This window comes from Coturnix japonica, unplaced genomic scaffold (genome assembly GCF_054131305.1).
Source record: "Coturnix japonica strain WE unplaced genomic scaffold, WE-NBRP24 Scf082, whole genome shotgun sequence".
NCBI lineage: Eukaryota > Metazoa > Chordata > Aves > Galliformes > Phasianidae > Coturnix > Coturnix japonica.
In genome coordinates, this window is record NW_028188985.1 from 449,114 (window position 1) to 469,322 (window position 20,209).

The window sequence follows — 20,209 nt, forward strand, 5'->3', positions numbered from 1 at the left end:
GGGGGGGGTGGGGGCCGCCCGCACCGCCCCGCACCGAGCACCGCATGGAGCTGCCCCCCCGGGCCCAGGTATGGGGGGGAATGGGGGTAAAATGGGGGGGGGGGCATGGGATGGATGGGGGGGGGGGGCAAGGAATAAAGGGGGGGGGGCATGGAATGGATGGGGGGGGGGGGCAAGGAATAAAGGGGGGGGGGCATGGAATGGGGGGGGGGGCAAGGAATGGAGGGGGGGGCATGGGATGGAGGGGGGGGCTGTGAGGTGGGGGGGGGGGTGATGAGATGGGGGGGGTATAAAGATGGGGGGGGAGAAGGGTGGGAATGGGGGGGGGGATGCGAAGATATGGGGGGGGGCAATGAAATGAGGGGGGGGGATGTGGGAATAAGGGGTTGAACGCGGGGGGGTTTGAAGTGGGGGGGGGGATTGGGGGGGTGTTGTGCAATGCGGGCTGAGCTGGGGGGGGGGGCAGATATGAAATGGGGGGGGGGGCTAAAAACGAAATGGGGGGGGGATCGGAATGTAATGGGGGGAGATCGGGAGGTGGGGGGGGGGCTTCGTGATGGGGGGGGTGGGATGGGGAAGGGAAGGGCGGGGGTTGGGGGGGGGCTGCAATATGGGGGGGGGGGCATACACTGCAATGAAGGGGGGTAGTAAGGGGGGGGCAATTAAATGGGGGGGGGGGCAATGCTTGGGGATGGGGGGGGGGGCTCCCATTACCTCCTTTTATCAGCCCCCCCCCCCCCATCACGAAGCCCCCCCCCCCCAAATTCGGGTGTGGATGCAGACATTGGAGGTGGAGGGGGGGGCGAAAAGATGGGGGGGGGGGGGGATGTCTGAACCTCCATCTTTTCTTATGGGGGGGGGGGATATTTATTCTGCCCCCCCCCCAAAATGGGGTAAATGAAGCACTGAGGGGTGGGGGGGGGGGGGGTCGGGATGTGCCCCCCCCCCCCTCGGTTTCAGATCGGGTCCCATGATGCCTCTCTCCAACCCCCCCCCCCCCCCCCATTGGTTTTATATGGGGGGGGGGCGTTTTATGGTGGGGGGGGGGGGGAGGAGGGAGGAGATGCTGGGGAGTTGCCCACAATGCACCGCGGCTCCGTTTCTATGGCAACGCGCCGGATGGGAGCTGCCCGCATCCCATAATACCCCGCTGTTAACAAGGGGGGGGGGGCGAGCAAGACCCCCCCCCACTTTAATAGACCCATAGAATCCAATGGGGGGGGGGGGGGGTGCGAGGATGAGACCCCCCCCTTATTATCAAGCCCTCATTAAACCCTCATTAAGCCCTTATTAATTAACACACCCCCCCCCCAACAGGTCCCGGCCCGGTGAGGGTCCCGTCGCCCCCCCCCCCCCCCATTTATTAACCTTAAAGCCCCCCACCCAATATTAAACAACCCCCCCCCCCCAAATCCAATATGGCGCCCCCCTCCCCCCCCCTTCGCACGTTGCTGCTGACGGCTGTGCTGGTCTGCTCTGCTACACAAGGTATTGGATGGGGGGGGGGTGAGTGTGTAAACGGGTGTGTAAATAGCTGTGTAAATGGGGGTGTAAATGGGTGTGTAAATGGGGGGGGGGATTTGTTGGGGGGGTGTAAAAAGGGGCCCCCCCCAGTGCTGTGACTGTGGGAGGAGGGGGGGGGGTTGTGGGTGTGCAAAAGGGGGGGGGAAGGTGCACTGGGTGTGTAAATGAGTGTGCAAATGGGGGGGAGATGGGAGGGGTGTGTGTAAAAAGGGCCCCCCCCTGGTGCTGTGAGTGTGGGAAATGGAGGAGGGGTGGAAGGGGATGGGTGTGCAAGGCTGTGGTGTGCAAGGGGGGTTGTAGTAGGCAGTGAGTGTGCAAGGCAATGGGTGTGAGTGTGCAAGGCTTTGGGTGTGCAAGGATGTGGCTGTGCAAGGGGGGTTGTAGAAGGCAATGGGTGTGAAAGGTTATGGGAGTGCATGGTGGTGGGTGTGCAAGGGGGGCTGTGAAAGCAATTGGGTGTGCAAGGTTTTGGGTGTGCAAGAAGGGCTGTAGAAGGTAATGAGTGTGCAAGGCTGTGGGTGTGCAAGGCAGTGGGTGTGCAAGGGGGCCTGTGGTAGGCAATGAGTGTGCAAGACAGTGGGCCTGCAGGGAGTGGTGGGTGTGCAAGGGGGGCTAGCGAAGGCAATGGGTGTGCAAGGCTGTGGTGTGTAAGGGGAGCTGTTGTAGGCAGTGAGTGTGCTCACTGTGCAAGGCAATGAGTGTGAGTGTGTAAGGCTTTGGGTGTGCAAGGCTGTGGGTGTGAATGGGGCTATAGAAGGCTGTGGGTGTGCAAGGGGGCCTGTGGTAGGCAATGAGTGTGCTAGAAAGTGGGTGTGCAAGGCATTGGGTCTGCAGGGAGCGGTGGGTGTGCAAGAGGGGCTAGCAAAGGCAATGGGTGTGCAAGGCTGTGGTGTGCAAGGGAGGCTGTAGAAGGCCGTGGGTGTGCTAGGCCATGGGTGTGCAAGGCTGTGAGTGTGCAACACTGGGTGTGAAGGAGGCTATAGAAGGCAGTGGGTGTGCAAAGCTGGGGGTGTGCAAAGCTTTGGGTGTGCAAGGCTGTGGGATTGCAAGGTGGTGGGTGTGCAAGGGGGCTGTAAAAGGTAATGGGTGTGCTCACAGTGGGTGTGCAAGGCAGTGGGTGTGTAAGGGGGTATGTAGAAGGCAATGGGTGTGCTCAATGTGGGTGTGCAAGGGGGGCTGTCAAAGCAATTGGGTTTGCAAGGTTGTGGGCGTGCAAGAGGGGCTGTAGAAGGTAATGAGTGTGCAAAGCAGTGGGTGTGCAAGGGAGGCTGTAGAAGGCAATGGGTGTGCTCAATGTGGGTGTGCAAAGCAATGGGTGTGCAAGGGGGGTTGTAGAAGGCAGTAAGTGTGCAAGGCTGTGGGAGTGCAAGAGGGGCTGTTGAAGGCAATGGGAGTGCAAGGCAGTGGGTGTGCAAGGGGGGTTGTATTAGGCAATAAGTGTGAAAGGCTGTGGGTGTGCAAGGGAGCTGTAGAAGGCAATGGGTGTGCAAGGTTATGGGAGTGCATGGTGGTGGGTGTGCAAGGGGGGCTGTCAAAGGCAATGGGTGTGCAAGGGGTTGTAGAAGGCGATGGGTGTGCTCAGTGTGGGTGTGCAAGGCAGTGGGCCCGCAGGGGGCTGTGGATTGCTGTGGGTGTGCAAGGAGGGCTGTAGAATGCGATGGGTGTGCAAGGCACTGGGAGTGCATGGCAGTGGTTGTGCAAGGCTGTGGGTGTGCAAAGCTTTGGCTGTGCAAGGCTGTGGGTGTGCAAGGGGGTTGTAGGAGGTGATGGGTGTGCAAGGCTATGGGCGTGCAAGCCTGTGGGTGTGCAATGGGGGTTGTATCAGGCAGTGGGTGTGCAAGGCTGTAGGTGTGCAAGGCAGTGGGTGTGCAAGGGGGGCTGTAGAAGGTGATGGGTGTGCAAGGCTGTGGGTGTGCAAGGCTGTGTGTGTGCAATGCATTGGGCGTGCAAGCAGCGTGCAAGGAGTGTGCAGTGAAGCGGTGGCAAGGCCGTAGCAATGGGGTGCGCGTGCAAGGGGTGTGCAAGGCATATGTGGGTGTGCAAGGGGGTGTGCAAAGCACCTATGGGTGTGCAAGGGGTGTGTAAAGCATATATGGCTGTGCAAGGGGTTTGTAAAGCATATATGGGTGTGCAAGGGGTTGTCCAATGCATATATGGGTGTGCAAGGGGCGTGCAAAGCACCTATGGGTGTGCAAGGGGTGTGTGTGCAACATGGGGTCGGGGTCATGGTGGGGTATGTGGGTGAATGGGACATCTATGGGGTATGGGGATCTATGAGGTGTGGGGACCCCTAAAGACCCCATACAATCCCATATTGACCCCTATAGACCCCACACAATTCCATATTGACCCCTATAGACCCCATATCATCCCATATTGACCCCTATAGACCCCATACCATCCCATATTGACCCCTATAGACCCCATATCATCCCATATTGACCCCAATAGGACACCCAGGCCCCCATATATGGCCATGTAGAACCCTAAAGACCCCATATCATCCCATATTGACCCCTAAAGACCCCATATCATCCCCCATTGACCCCTAAGGAACCCATATCATCCCATATTGACCCCTAAAGACCCCATATAACCCCATATCACCCCATATAACCCCATATACCGCAGGTCTGACCCCTAAAGACCCCATATCATCCCCCATTGACCCCTATAGACCCCATACAATCCCATATTGACCCCTATAGACCCCATATCATCCCATATTGACCCCTAAGGACCCCATACAATCCCATATTGACCCCTAAAGACCCCATATCATCCTATGTTGACCCCATAAAGACCCCATACAATCCCATATTGACCCGTATAGACCCCATATCATCCTATGTTGACCCCTATAGACCCCATATCATCCCATATTGACCCCCAAAGACCACATATCATCCCATATTGACCCCTATAGACCCCATATCATCCCATATTGATCCCTATAGACCCCATATCATCCCATATTGACCCAATAGGAAACTCAGACCCCCATATCATCCCCCATTGACCCTAAAGACCCCATATCATCCTATGTTGACCCCATAAAGACCCCATATCATCCCATATTGACCCCTAAAGACCCCATACAATCCCATATTGACCTCTATAGACCCCATATCATCCCATATTGACCCCTAAGGACCCCATACAATCCCATATTGACCCAATAGGAAACTCAGACCCCCGTATCATCCCCCATTGACCCTAAAGACCCCATATCATTCCCATTTAACCCCCTATACTGCAGGTCTGAGCCCTATAGACCCCATACCATTTCATATTGACCCCTATAGACCCCATATAACCCCATATCATCCCATATAACCCCATATTAACCCCATATCGCGCAGGTCTGAGCCCTATAGACCCCCTATCATCCCATATTGACCCCTATAGACCCCATATAATCCCATATTAACCCCATATCCCGCAGGTCTGAGCCCTATAGACCCCATATAATCCCATATAACCCCGTATCCCGCAGGTCTGAGCCCTATAGACCCCATACCATCCCATATTGACCCCTAAAGACCCGATATAATCCCATATTGACCCCATATAACCCCATATCACCCCATATCACCCCATATAACCCCATATCCCGCAGGTCTGAGCCCTAAAGACCACATATAATCCCATATAACCCCATATCCCGCAGGTCTGAGCCCTATAGACCCCATATAATCCCATATAACCCCATATCCCGCAGGTCTGAGCCCTAAAGACCACATATCATCCCCTATTGACCCCTAAAGACCCCATATCCTCCCATATTGACCCTTATAGTCCCCATATCCTCCCATATTGACCCCAAAAGACCCCATATCATCCCTCATTGACCCCTATAGTCCCCATATAATCCCATATTAACCCCATATCCGGCAAGTCTGAGCCCTATAGACCCCATATAATCCCATATTGACCCCTAAAGACCCCATATAACCTCATATCACCCCATTTAACCCCATATCCCACAGGTCTGAGCCCTATAGACCCCATATAATCCCATATTGACCCCTATAGACCCCATATAATCCCATATTGACCCCTATAGACCCCATATAACCCCATATAACCCCATATCACCCCATCTCACCCCATTTAACCCCATATCCCGCAGGTCTGACCCCTAAAGACCCCATATCATCCCATATTGACTCCTATAGACCCCATATCACCCCATATTAACCCCATATCCCGCAGGTCTGAGCCCTATGGACCCCATATCATCCCATATTGACCCCTATGGACCCCATATCATCCCATATTGACCCCTATGGACCCCATATCATCCCATATTGACCCCTATAGACCCCATATAACCCTATATAATCCCATATAACCCCATATCCCGCAGGTCTGAGCCCTATAGACCCCATATAATCCCATATAACCACATATAACCCCATATAACCCCATATCACCCCATATCACCCCATATCCTCCCATATCACCCCATATCACCCCATATAACCCCATATAATCCCATATAACCCCATATCACCCCATATCACCCCATATCACCCCATACCGTCCCATATCACCCCATATCACCCCATATCCTCCCATATTGACCCCATATAACCCCATATTAACCCCATATAACCCCATATTAACCCCATATCCCGCAGGTCTGAGCCCTATAGACCCCATATCATCCCATATAACCCCATATCCCACAGGTCTGACCCCTAAAGACCCCATACCATCCCATATTGACACCTAAAGACCCCATATCATCCCCCTTTAACCCCTAAAGACCCCATATCATCCCATATTGACCCCTAAAGACCCGATATAACCCCATATCACCCCATATAACCCCATATCCCACAGGTCTGACCCCTAAAGACCCCATATAATCCCATATAACCCCATATAACCCCATATAACCCCATATAATCCCATATTCTTCCATATCACCCCATATCACCCCGTTTAACCCCATATCCCGCAGGTTTGAGCCCTATAGACCCCATATCATCCCATATCATCCCATATAACCCCATATCACCCCATATCACCCCATATAATCCCATATAACCCCATATCCCGCAGGTCTGAGCCCTATAGACCCCATACCATCCCATATTGACCCCTAAAGACCCGATATAATCCCATAGAACCCCATATAGCCCCATCTAACCCCATCTAACCCCATCTAACCCCATATCACCCCATATCACCCCATATAACCCCATAACCCCATATAACCCCATATCACCCCATATCCTCCCATATAACCCCATATAACCCCATATCTCGCAGGTCTGAGCCCTATAGACCCCATATCCTCCCATATAACCCCATATCACCCCATATCCTCCCATATAACCCCATATAACCCCATAACCTCCCATATCACCCCATATAACCCCATATAACCCCATATCACCCCATATAACCCCATATCACCCCATATCACCCCATATAACCCCATATCACCCTGTATCCCGCAGGTCTGAGCCCTATAGACCCCATATCCTCCCATATAACCCCATATCACCCCATATCCTCCCATATAACCCCATATAACCCCATAACCTCCCATATCACCCCATATAACCCCATATAACCCCATATCACCCCATATAACCCCATATCACCCCATATCACCCCATATAACCCCATATCACCCTGTATCCCGCAGGTCTGACCCCTATAGACCCCATACCGTCCCATATTGACCCCTAAAGCCCCCATATAACCCCATATCACCCCATATCACCCCATATAACCCCATATAATCCCATATCACCCCATATCCTCCCATATCACCCCATATCCTCCCATCTAACCCCATATCCCGCAGGTCTGAGCCGTGCCGGGTTACCGTTTGGCTTGGTGCGCCGTGAGCTGGCGTGTGAGGGTTACCCCATAGAGCTGCGCTGCCCCGGCAGCGACGTGGTCATGGTGGAGAACGCGAACTACGGGAGGACGGACGATAAGATCTGCGACGCCGACCCCTTCCAGATGGAGAACGTGCAGTGCTACCTGCCTGATGCCTATAGGATCATGGCACAGAGGTATGGGGCTATAGGGGGATATAGGGTTATATGGGGTTATATGGGGTTATATGGGGTTATATGGGGTTATATGGGGTATTGGGGTTATGGTATGGGGATATGGGACCCCTTCCAGATGGAGAACGTGCAGTGCTACCTGCCTGATGCCTATAGGATCATGGCACAGAGGTATGGGGCTATAGGGTTATATGGGGTTATATGGGGTATGAGTGTTATATAGGGTTATATGGGGTTATATGGGGTATGAGTGTTATATAGGGTTATATGGGGTTATATGGGGTATGAGTGTTATATAGGGTTATATGGGGTTATATGGGGTTCTATGGGACCCCTTCCAGATGGAGAACGTGCAGTGCTACCTGCCCGACGCCTATAGGATCATGGCACAGAGGTATGGGGCTATAGGGGGATATAGGGTTATATGGGGTTATATGGGGTTATATGGGGGTATATGGGGTTATATGGGGTTCTATGGGACCCCTTCCAGATGGAGAACGTGCAGTGCTACCTGCCCGACGCCTATAGGATCATGGCACAGAGGTATGGGGCTATAGGGGGATATAGGGTTATATGGGGTTAGATGGGGGTATATGGGGGTATATGGGGGTATATGGGGTTAGATGGGGTTATATGGGGTTATATGGGGTTATATGGGGTTCTATGGGACCCCTTCCAGATGGAGAACGTGCAGTGCTACCTGCCTGATGCTTATAGGATCATGGCACAGAGGTATGGGGCTATAGGGGGATATGGGGTTATATGGGGTTATATGGGGTTATATGGGGTTCTATGGGGTTATATGGGGTTATAGGATGGGGGTACGGGGGTATGGGACCCCTTCCAGATGGAGAACGTGCAGTGCTACCTGCCTGATGCCTATAGGATCATGGCACAGAGGTATGGGGCTATAGGGGGATATAGGGTTATATGGGGTTATATAGGGTATGAGTGTTATAGGGGGGTTATATGGGGGTATATGGGGTTCTATGGGACCCCTTCCAGATGGAGAACGTGCAGTGCTACCTGCCCGACGCCTATAGGATCATGGCACAGAGGTATGGGGCTATAGGGGGATATAGGGTTATATGGGGTTAGATGGGGTTATATGGGGGTATATGGGGTTATATAGGGTATGGTATGGGGATATGGGACCCCTTCCAGATGGAGAACGTGCAGTGCTACCTGCCCGACGCATATAGGATCATGGCACAAAGGTATGGGGCTATAGGGGGATATGGGGTTATATGGGGTTATATAGGGTTAGATGGGGTTAGATGGGGTATGAGTGTTATAGGGGGGTTCTATGGGGGTATATGGGGTTATATGGGACCCCTTCCAGATGGAGAACGTGCAGTGCTACCTGCCTGATGCCTATAGGATCATGGCACAGAGGTATGGGGCTATAGGGAGATATAGGGTTATATGGGGTTATATGGGGTTATATGGGGTTATATGGGGGTATGGGACCCCTTCCAGATGGAGAACGTGCAGTGCTACCTGCCCGACGCATATAGGATCATGGCACAGAGGTATGGGGCTATAGGGGGATATAGGGTTATATGGGGTTATATGGGGTTCTATGGGGTTCTATGGGACCCCTTCCAGATGGAGAACGTGCAGTGCTACCTGCCTGATGCCTATAGGATCATGGCACAGAGGTATGGGGCTATAGGGGGATATAGGGTTATATGGGGTTATATGGGATGTTATGGGGTTATATGAGGTTCTATGGGGTATGGTATGGGGGTATGGGACCCCTTCCAGATGGAGAACGTGCAATGCTACCTGCCCGACGCATATAGGATCATGGCACAGAGGTATGGGGCTATAGGGGGATATGGGGTTATATGGGGTATATGGGGTTATATGGGGTGTGAGTATGGGGGTATGGGGGTATGGGACCCCTTCCAGATGGAGAACGTGCAGTGCTACCTGCCCGACGCATATAGGATCATGGCACAGAGGTATGGGGCTATAGGGGGATATGGGGTTATATGGGGTGTTATGGGGTTATATGGGGTTCTATGGGGTTATATGGGGTTATATGGGGTTATATGGGGTTCTATGGGACCCCTTCCAGATGGAGAACGTGCAGTGCTACCTGCCCGACGCATATAGGATCATGGCACAGAGGTATGGGGCTATAGGGGGATATGGGGTTATATGGGGTTATATAGGGTATTAGTGTTATAGGGGGGTTATATGGGGGTATATGGGGTTATATGGGGTATGGTATGGGGGTATGGGACCCCTTCCAGATGGAGAACGTGCAGTGCTACCTGCCTGATGCCTATAGGATCATGGCACAGAGGTATAGGGCTATAGGGGGCTATAGGGTTATATGGGGTTCTATGGGGTTCTATGGGGTTCTATGGGGCTATATAGGGTTCTATGGGGTTCTATGGGACCCCTTCCAGATGGAGAACGTGCAGTGCTACCTGCCCGACGCATATAGGATCATGGCACAGAGGTATGGGGCTATAGGGGGATATAGGGTTATATGGGGTATATGGGGTTATATGGGGTTATATGGGGTTATATGGGGTTCTATGGGGTTCTATGGGGTTCTATGGGGTTATATGGGGTTATATAGGGATATATGGGGTTCTATGGGGTTAGATGGGACCCCTTCCAGATGGAGAACGTGCAGTGCTACCTGCCTGATGCATATAGGATCATGGCACAGAGGTATGGGGCTATAGGGGGATATAGGGTTATATGGGGTTATATGGGGTTATATGGGGTTATATGGGGGTATATGGGGTTATATGGGGTTCTATGGGACCCCTTCCAGATGGAGAACGTGCAGTGCTACCTGCCCGACGCCTATAGGATCATGGCACAGAGGTATGGGGCTATAGGGGGATATGGGGTTATATGGGGTTATATGGGGTTATATGGGGTTATATGGGGATATATGGGGTTATATGGGGTATATGGGGTTATATGGGGTTCTATGGGACCCCTTCCAGATGGAGAACGTGCAGTGCTACCTGCCCGACGCATATAGGATCATGGCACAGAGGTATGGGGCTATAGGGTTATATGGGGTTATATGGGGTATGAGTGTTATAGGGGGGTTATATGGGGGTATATGGGGTTATATGGGGTTCTATGGGGTTATATGGGGTATATGGGGTTATATAGGGTTCTATGGGGTTCTATGGGGTTCTATGGGACCCCTTCCAGATGGAGAACGTGCAGTGCTACCTGCCTGATGCATATAGGATCATGGCACAGAGGTATGGGGCTATAGGGGGATATGGGGTTATATGGGGTTATATAGGGTATGAGTGTTATAGGGGGGTTATATGGGGGTATATGGGGTTCTATGGGACCCCTTCCAGATGGAGAACGTGCAGTGCTACCTGCCCGACGCATATAGGATCATGGCACAGAGGTATGGGGCTATAGGGAGATATAGGTTTATATGGGGTTATATGGGGTTATATGGGGTTATATGGGGTTATATGGGGCTATATAGGGTTCTATGGGGTTCTATGGGACCCCTTCCAGATGGAGAACGTGCAGTGCTACCTGCCTGACGCCTATAGGATCATGGCACAGAGGTATGGGGCTATAGGGGGATATGGGGTTATATGGGGTTATATGGGGTTATATGGGGTTATATGGGGTATATGGGGTTATATGGGGTATGGTATGGGGATATGGGACCCCTTCCAGATGGAGAACGTGCAGTGCTACCTGCCCGACGCATATAGGATCATGGCACAGAGGTATGGGGCTATAGGGGGATATGGGGTTATATGGGGTTATATGGGGTTATATGGGGTTATATGGGGTTATATGGGGTTATATGGGGTATATGGGGTTATATGGGGTATGGTATGGGGATATGGGACCCCTTCCAGATGGAGAACGTGCAGTGCTACCTGCCCGACGCCTATAGGATCATGGCACAGAGGTATGGGGCTATAGGGGGATATAGGGTTATATGGGGTTATATGGGGGTATATGGGGGGATATGGGGTTATATGGGGTTCTATGGGACCCCTTCCAGATGGAGAACGTGCAGTGCTACCTGCCTGATGCCTATAGGATCATGGCACAGAGGTATGGGGCTATAGGGGGATATGGGGTTATATGGGGTTCTATGGGGTTATATGGGGTTATATGGGGTTATATGGGGTTCTATGGGACCCCTTCCAGATGGAGAACGTGCAGTGCTACCTGCCTGACGCCTATAGGATCATGGCACAGATGTATGGGGCTATAGGGGGATATGGGGTTATATGGGGTTATATGGGGTTATATGGGGTATGAGTGTTATAGGGGGGTTATATGGGGTTCTATGGGGTTATATGGGGTTATATGGGGTATATGGGGTTATATGGGGTTCTATGGGGTTCTATAGGGTTATAGTATGGGGCTATGGGGGTATGGGACCCCTTCCAGATGGAGAACGTGCAGTGCTACCTGCCTGACGCCTATAGGATCATGGCACAGAGGTATGGGGCTATAGGGGGATATGGGGTTATATGGGGTTATATGGGGGTATATGGGGTTATACGGGATATGGTATAGGGGTATGGGGGTATGGGGATATAGGGGGGATGGGGACCAACCCCTTCCAGATGGAGAACGTGCAGTGCTACCTGCCCGACGCATATAGGATCATGGCACAGAGGTATAGGGCTATAGGGGGATATAGGGTTATATGGGGTTAGATGGGGTTATATGGGGTATGAGTGTTATAGGGGGGTTATATGGGGGTATATGGGGTTATATGGGGTATGGTATGGGGATATGGGACCCCTTCCAGATGGAGAACGTGCAGTGCTACCTGCCTGATGCCTATAGGATCATGGCACAGAGGTATGGGGCTATAGGGGGATATGGGGTTATATGGGGTTCTATGGGGTTATATGGGGTTATATGGGGTATATGGGGTTATATGGGGTTCTATGGGACCCCTTCCAGATGGAGAACGTGCAGTGCTACCTGCCCGACGCCTATAGGATCATGGCACAGAGGTATGGGGCTATAGGGGGATATGGGGTTCTATGGGGTTATATGGGGTGTTATGGGGTTATATGGGGTTCTATGGGACCCCTTCCAGATGGAGAACGTGCAGTGCTACCTGCCCGACGCATATAGGATCATGGCACAGAGGTATGGGGCTATAGGGGGATATAGGGCTATATGGGGTTATATGGGGTTATATGGGGTTATATGGGGTTATATGGGGTTATATGGGGGGATATGGGGTTCTATGGGACCCCTTCCAGATGGAGAACGTGCAGTGCTACCTGCCCGACGCATATAGGATCATGGCACAGAGGTATGGGGCTATAGGGGGATATAGGGTTATATGGGGTTATATGAGGTTCTATGGGGTTTCTATGGGGTTATATGAGGTTCTATGGGGTTCTATGTGGTTCTACGGTGTTCTATGTGGTTCTGTGGGGTTCTATGGGGTTCTATAGGGTTCTATTGGGTTATATGTGGTTCTATGGGGTTCTATGGTGTTCTATATGGTTCTATGTGATTCTATGGGGTTATATGGGGTTCTATGGGGTATGAGTGTTATAGGGGGGTTATATGAGGTTCTATGTGGTTCTATGTGGTTCTATGGGGTTCTATGTGGTTATATAGGGTTATATGAGGTTCTATGGGGTTTCTATAGGGTTATATGAGGTTCTATGGGTTTCTATGGGGTTCTATGGTGTTCTATGTGGTTCTATGGGGTTCTATAGGGTTCTATGGGGTTCTATAGGGTTCTATTGGGTTCTATGGGGTTCTATGGGGTTCTATGGGGTTATATGTGGTTCTATGGGGTTCTATGGTGTTCTATATGGTTCTATGTGATTCTATGGGGTTATATGGGGTTATATGGGGTTCTATGGGGTATGAGTGTTATAGGGGGGTTATATGAGGTTCTATGTGGTTCTATGAGGTTCTATGGGTTTCTATGTGGTTCTATGTGGTTCTATGGGGTTCTATGTGGTTATATAGGGTTATATGAGGTTCTATGGGTTTCTATAGGGTTATATGAGGTTCTATGTGGTTCTATGAGGTTCTATGGGGTTCTTTGGAGTTATATGGTGTTCTATGGGGTTATATGGGGTTATATGAGGTTCTATGGGGTTCTATGTGGTTCTATGGGGTTCTATGTGGTTATATAGGGTTATATGAGGTTCTATGGGTTTCTATAGGGTTATATGAGGTTCTATGTGGTTCTATGGGGTTCTATAGGGTTCTATGGGGTTCAATGTGGTTCTATGGGGTTCTATGGGGTTCTATGGGGTTATATATGGTTCTATGGGGTTCTATGGTGTTCTATATGGTTCTATGTGATTCTATGGGGTTATATGGGGTTCTATGGGGTATGAGTGTTATAGGGGGGTTATATGAGGTTCTATGTGGTTCTATGGGGTTCTATGTGGTTATGTAGGGTTATATGAGGTTCTATGTGGTTCTATGTGTTTCTATGGGGTTCTATAGGGTTCTATGGGGTTCTATGGGGTATGAGTGTTATAGGGGGGTTCTATGGTGTTCTATGGGGTTCTATGTGGTTCTATGGGGTTCTATGGTGTTCTGTGGGGTTCTATGGGGTTTTATGGGGTTCTATGTGGTTCTATGGTGGTTCTATGTGTTTCTATGGGGTTCTATAGGGTTCTATAGGGTTCTATGGGGTTCTATGGAGTATGAGTGTTATAGGGGGGTTCTATGGGGTTCTATGTGGTTCTATGGTGTTCTATGTGGTTCTATGGGGCTCTATGGGGTTCTTTGGAGTTATATGGTGTTCTATGGGGTTATAAGTGGTTATATGAGGTTCTATGGGGTTCTATGGGGTTCTATGTGGTTCTATGGGGTTCTATGTGGTTATATAGGGTTATATGAGGTTCTATGGGTTTCTATAGGGTTATATGAGGTTCTATGTGGTTCTATGAGGTTCTATGGGTTTCTATGGGGTTATATGAGGTTCTATGGGGTTCTATGGGGTTCTATGGGGTTCTGTGGGGCTCTATGGAGTTCTATGGTGTTCTATGGTGTTCTATGGGGTTATATGGGGTTATATGAGGTTATATGGGGTTATATGGAGTTATGTGGAGTTATATGGAGTTATATGGGGTTCTATGGGGTTATATGGGGTTATATGGAGTTATATGGGGTTCTATGGGGTTCTATGGGGTTATAAGGAGTTATATGGGGTTCTATGGGGTTATATGAGGTTATATGATGTTATATGGGGTTCTATGGGGTTATATGGGGTTATATGGGGTTCTATGTGGTTCTATGGGGTTATAAGTGGTTCTATGAGGTTCTATGTGGTTCTATGGGGTTCTATGTGGTTCTATTGGGTTCTATGGGGTTCTATGTGGTTCTATGTGTTTCTATGGGGTTCTATAGGGTTCTATAGGGTTCTATGGGGTTCTATGGGGTATGAGTGTTATAGGGGGGTTCTATGGGGTTCTGTGGGGTTCTATGTGGTTCTATGGGGTTCTATGGGTTTCTATGTGTTTCTATGTGTTTCTATGGGGTTCCGGTCTCTGCCCCACAGATGCAATAACCGCACTCAGTGTGTGGTGGTGGCCGGTTCCGACGCCTTCCCCGACCCCTGTCCCGGCACCTACAAGTACCTGGAGGTGCAGTACGACTGCGTGCCCTACAGTGAGTCCCGCCCCACGGCGCCCAGCCCCACGGCGGCCCCGGCCCCACAGCCCCACACAGCCCCACGTCACCCCATAACCCCAGCCCTAAAACCCCATGGGACCCTTCAATCCACCCCATAGATCCCACAGCCCCTTATAGGGCCAGACAGGAAGTCCCGCCCCTTATAGGGCAACAGGAAGTTTCTTATAGGGCCAAACAGGAAGTCCCGCCCCTTATAGGGCCAAAAACAGGAAGTCCCGCCCCTTATAGGGCGAAACAGGAAGTCCCTTATAGGGTGAAACAGGAAGTCCCGCCCCTTATAGGGTGAAATAAGAAGTCCCGCCCCCTATAGGGCCAAACAGGAAGTCCCGCCCCTTATAGGGCAACAGGAAGTCCCTTATAGGGTGAAACAAGAAGTCCCGCCCCTTTTAGGGCCAAAAACAGGAAGTCCCGCCCCTTATAGGGTGAAACAGGAAGTCCCGCCCCTTATAGGGTGAAACAAACAGGAAGTCCCGCCCCTTATAGGGCCAAACAGGAAGTCCCGCCTCTTATAGGGCAACAGGAAGTCCCTTATAGGGCTAAACAGGAAATCCTGCCCCTTATAGGGCCAAACAGGAAGTCCCGCCCCTTATAGGGTGAAACAGGAAGTCCCGCCCCTTATAGGGCCAAACAGGAAGTCCCGCCCCTTTTAGGGCCAAACAAACAGGAAGTCCCGCCCCTTATAGGGCGAAACAGGAAGTCCCGCCCCTTATAGGGTGAAACAAACAGGAAGTCCCGCCCCTTATAGGGTGAAATAGGAAGTCCCGCCCCTTATAGGGCCAAACAGGAAGTCCCGCCCCTTATAGGGTGAAACAAACAGGAAGTCCCGCCCCTTATAGGGCCAAACAGGAAGTCCCGCCTCTTATAGGGCAACAGGAAGTCCCTTATGGGGCCAAACAGGAAGTCCCGCCCCTTATAGGGCCAAACAAACAGGAAGTCCCGCCCCCTATAGGGCCAAACAGGAAGTCCCGCCCCTTATAGGGCCAAACAAACAGGAAGTCCCGCCCCTTATAGGGCCAGACAGGAAGTCCCGCCCCTTATAGGGCCAAAAACAGGAAGTCCCGCCCCTTATAGGGTCAAACAGGAAGTCCCGCCCCTTATAGAGCCAAACAAACAGGAAGTCCCGCCCCTTATAGGGCACAACAGGAAGTCCCGCCCCTTATAGGGCGAAACAAACAGGAAGTCCCGCCCCTTATGGGGCCAAACAGGAAGTCCCGCCCCTTATAGGGCACCCCGGCGGCCATGACACCTCCCTGGTGCATTATGGGCCGCTTCCTCTCTCCCCAGGGCCGGCGTGGGGGACCCCCCCCCCCAATATCCCCCTATTCCCCCCCTTTGCCCCCCCCCACCCCCCATTTGCTTTGCAGGAGCCGCGGGGGCGGAGCCAGGATGGCGGTGGGGGCGGGGCCGGCACGAGAACACGCATTACATGCTAAGAACACGCCAAGCACACACCAAGCACACACCAAGGTGTGCTTAGCACATGCCAAGAGCCCACTGACATGTTAAGCACATGTGAAGCACGCTGAGCACACGCCTGGCCCACTGAGCACATGTGTGTGTGTTTCAGGCGCATGCCAAGCACATGTTAAGTACATACCAGGCACATACTAAGCACATGCTAAGCATACACCAAGCACATGTTAAACACTCCAAGTACACAGCAAATATGTGCTAAAACACGCCAAGCACACGTTAAGCACATAGCAGGCACACACCAAGCACATGTTAAGTACATGTTAAGTACATGTTAGGCACACCCCAAGCACACACCAGGCACACGCCAAGAACACACTAAGCACATGTTAGGTATATGCCAACACACACCACGCACATGTTAAGCACACACCAAGCACATGTTACACATGTGTTAAGTACACACCAAGCACATATTAAGTACACGCCCAGCACATGTTACACGTATGTTAATTACACACCAAGCACATGTTAAACACTCTAAGTACATACCAAACATGTGCTAAGAACACACCAAGCACACGTTAAGCACACACCAAGAACACGTTAAACACATGTTAGGAATATACCAAACACACACCACGCACATGTTAAGTACACACCAAGCACATATTAAGCACACACCAAGAACATGTTACACACGTTAGGGACGTGTTAAGTACACACCAAGCACACGTTACATACATGCTAAGAATACACCAAGCACACACCATACACATGCTAAGAACAGGTCAAGCACATGCTAAGCACATGTTAGGCACACACCAAGCACATGTTAAGCACACACCAAGCAAACACAATACACATGCTAAGCACACACTAAGCACATATTAAGCACACACCAAGCACATGTTACACACATTTTAAGCATGCACCAAGCACATGTTAAGAACATGCCAAGCACATGTTAGGCACACACAAACCACATGTTAAGCACACACCAAGCACACACCATACACATGCTAAGCACACACCAAGTACATGTTACACACATGTTAAGGACATGTTAAGCACACGCCATACATATGCTAAGCACACACCAAGCACATGCAATGCACACACCAAGCACATGTTAAGCACACACCAAGCACAGACCATACACATGCTAAGAACTCACCAAGCACATGCTAAGAACATATTAAGCACACACCAAGCACATGTTACGCACATGTTAAGCACACACCAAGCACATGTTAAGAACACACCAAGCACATGTTAAGAACACACCAAGCACACACCATACACATGCTAAGCACACACCAAGCACATGTTAGGAACACACCAAGCACACACCATACACATGCTAAGCACATGCCAAGCACATGTTAAGTACACACCAAGCACATGCCATACACATATTAAGCACACACCAAGCACATGTTACGCACATGTTAAGCACACACCAAGCACATGTTAAGAACACACCAAGCACACACCATACACATGCTAAGCACACACCAAGCACATGTTAAGCACACACCATACACATTTTAAGCACACACCAAGCACATGTTAAGTACACACCAAGCACACACCATACACATGCTAAGCACACGCCAAGCACATGTTAAGAACACACCAAGCACACACCATACACATGCTAAGCACACACCAAGCACATGTTACGCACATGTTAAGCACACACCAAGCACATGTTAAGTACACACCAAGCACACACCATACACATGCTAAGCACACGCCAAGCACATGTTAAGAACACACCAAGCACACACCATACACATGCTAAGCACACGCCAAGCACATGTTAAGAACACACCAAGCACACACCATACACATGCTAAGCACACACCAAGCACATGTTACGCACATGTTAAGCACACACCAAGCACATGTTAAGTACACACCAAGCACACACCATACACATGCTAAGCACACGCCAAGCACATGTTAAGAACACACCAAGCACACACCATACACATGCTAAGCACACGCCAAGCACATGTTACGAACACACCAAGCACATGTTAAGAACACACCAAGCACACACCAAGCACATGTTACGCACATGTTAAGCACACACCATACACATTTTAAGCACACACCAAGCACATGTTAAGAACACACCAAGCACACACCATACACATGCTAAGCACACGCCAAGCACATGTTAAGCACACACCAAGCACACACCATACACATTTTAAGCACACACCAAGCACATGTTACGCACATGTTAAGAACACACCAAGCACATGTTAAGCACACACCAAGCACATCTTAAGCACATGCTAAGTACACACCAAGCACAGACCAAGCACATGCTAAGCACATGTTAAGCACACACCAAGCACATGTTAAGAACACACCAAGCACATGTTAAGTACACACCAAGCACACAGCATACACATGCTAAGCACACGCCAAGCACATGTTAAGAACACACGAAGCACACGCCAAGCACATGTTAAGCACACACCAAGCACATGTTAAGAACACACCAAGCACACACCATACACATTTTAAGCACACACCAAGCACATGTTACGCACATGTTAAGAACACACCAAGCACATGTTAAGCACACACCAAGCACATCTTAAGCACATGCTAAGTACACACCAAGCACAGACCAAGCACATGCTAAGCACATGTTAAGCACACACCAAGCACATGTTAAGAACACACCAAGCACATGTTAAGTACACACCAAGCACACAGCATACACATGCTAAGCACACGCCAAGCACATGTTAAGAACACACGAAGCACACGCCAAGCACATGTTAAGCACACACCAAGCACATGTTAAGAACACACCAAGCACACACCATACACATTTTAAGCACACACCAAGCACATGTTACGCACATGTTAAGCACACGCCATACACATGCTAAGCACACGCCAAGCACATGTTAAGAACACACCAAGCACATGTTAAGCACACACCAAGCACACACCATACACATGCTAAGCACACACCAAGCACATGCTAACCACACAACAAGCACATGTTAAGAACACACCAAGCACACACCAAGCACACGCTAAGCACACGTTAAGCCCATGTTACTCACACCCCGCTCCGTGCCGGCTGCGTCCCTGCGATGCCGGCGCCGTGGGGCCGGGCCATGGGGTGGGGGGTTGGGGGTGGGTTGTTGTGGGGTGTTGTTGGGGGGGTTGTTGGTTGTGGGTCGATCTATGGGGCAGCGCTGTGGGTCGGGGCCGTTCCTTTGCAGGTGACGCCGTGATGCAGCTCATCGCTTCCTTGCAGGGCCGGGACCACGGGATTAATGGGGGGGGGGGGGTTTAAAATGGGGAGGGGGGGGGTTGGAAATGAGGGGGGGGGGAGAAGGGGGGGGGAAGGGGGTGGGGGGAAGGGGGGGGTTGTGTCTGTCTGTCTGTCGTCCCCCCCCCCCCATTATGTCGCCTCTATCAGTGCCCTCCATGTCTGTCTGTCTGTCCATCCCCCCCCCCCCCGTGTGTCTGTCCATCCATCCCATCCCATCCCATGCATCACATAATATCCCGTCCCATCCCATCCCATCCATCCC

The 20,209-nt window shown here is 51.0% G+C and overlaps 1 protein-coding gene across 1 annotated transcript; it reads left to right on the forward strand.

Moving 5' to 3' along the window:
- Window positions 1-19,954, forward strand: LOC146751522 (adhesion G protein-coupled receptor L1-like). The gene is made up of 4 exons (XM_085534442.1): window positions 1-68; window positions 1,318-1,488; window positions 7,349-7,562; window positions 15,088-19,954. Exons 2-4 carry the CDS (start codon window positions 1,419-1,421, stop codon window positions 15,317-15,319), a joined length of 516 nt encoding a protein of 171 aa, XP_085390568.1. The 5' UTR covers window positions 1-68; window positions 1,318-1,418; the 3' UTR covers window positions 15,320-19,954.
- The last annotated feature ends 255 nt before the right edge of the window (window positions 19,955-20,209 follow it).

What these genes read in the sequence shown, in the direction of transcription:
- LOC146751522 (XM_085534442.1), top strand. Translation starts at nt 1,419, where the DNA reads ATGGCGCCCCCCTCCCCCCCCCTTCGCACGTTGCTGCTGACGGCTGTG. An exon ending in GGTCTGCTCTGCTACACAAG is followed by an intron (nt 1,489 to 7,348) that starts GTATTGGATGGG and finishes CATATCCCGCAG; the next exon opens with GTCTGAGCCGTGCCGGGTTA. An exon ending in TATAGGATCATGGCACAGAG is followed by an intron (nt 7,563 to 15,087) that starts GTATGGGGCTAT and finishes TCTGCCCCACAG; the next exon opens with ATGCAATAACCGCACTCAGT.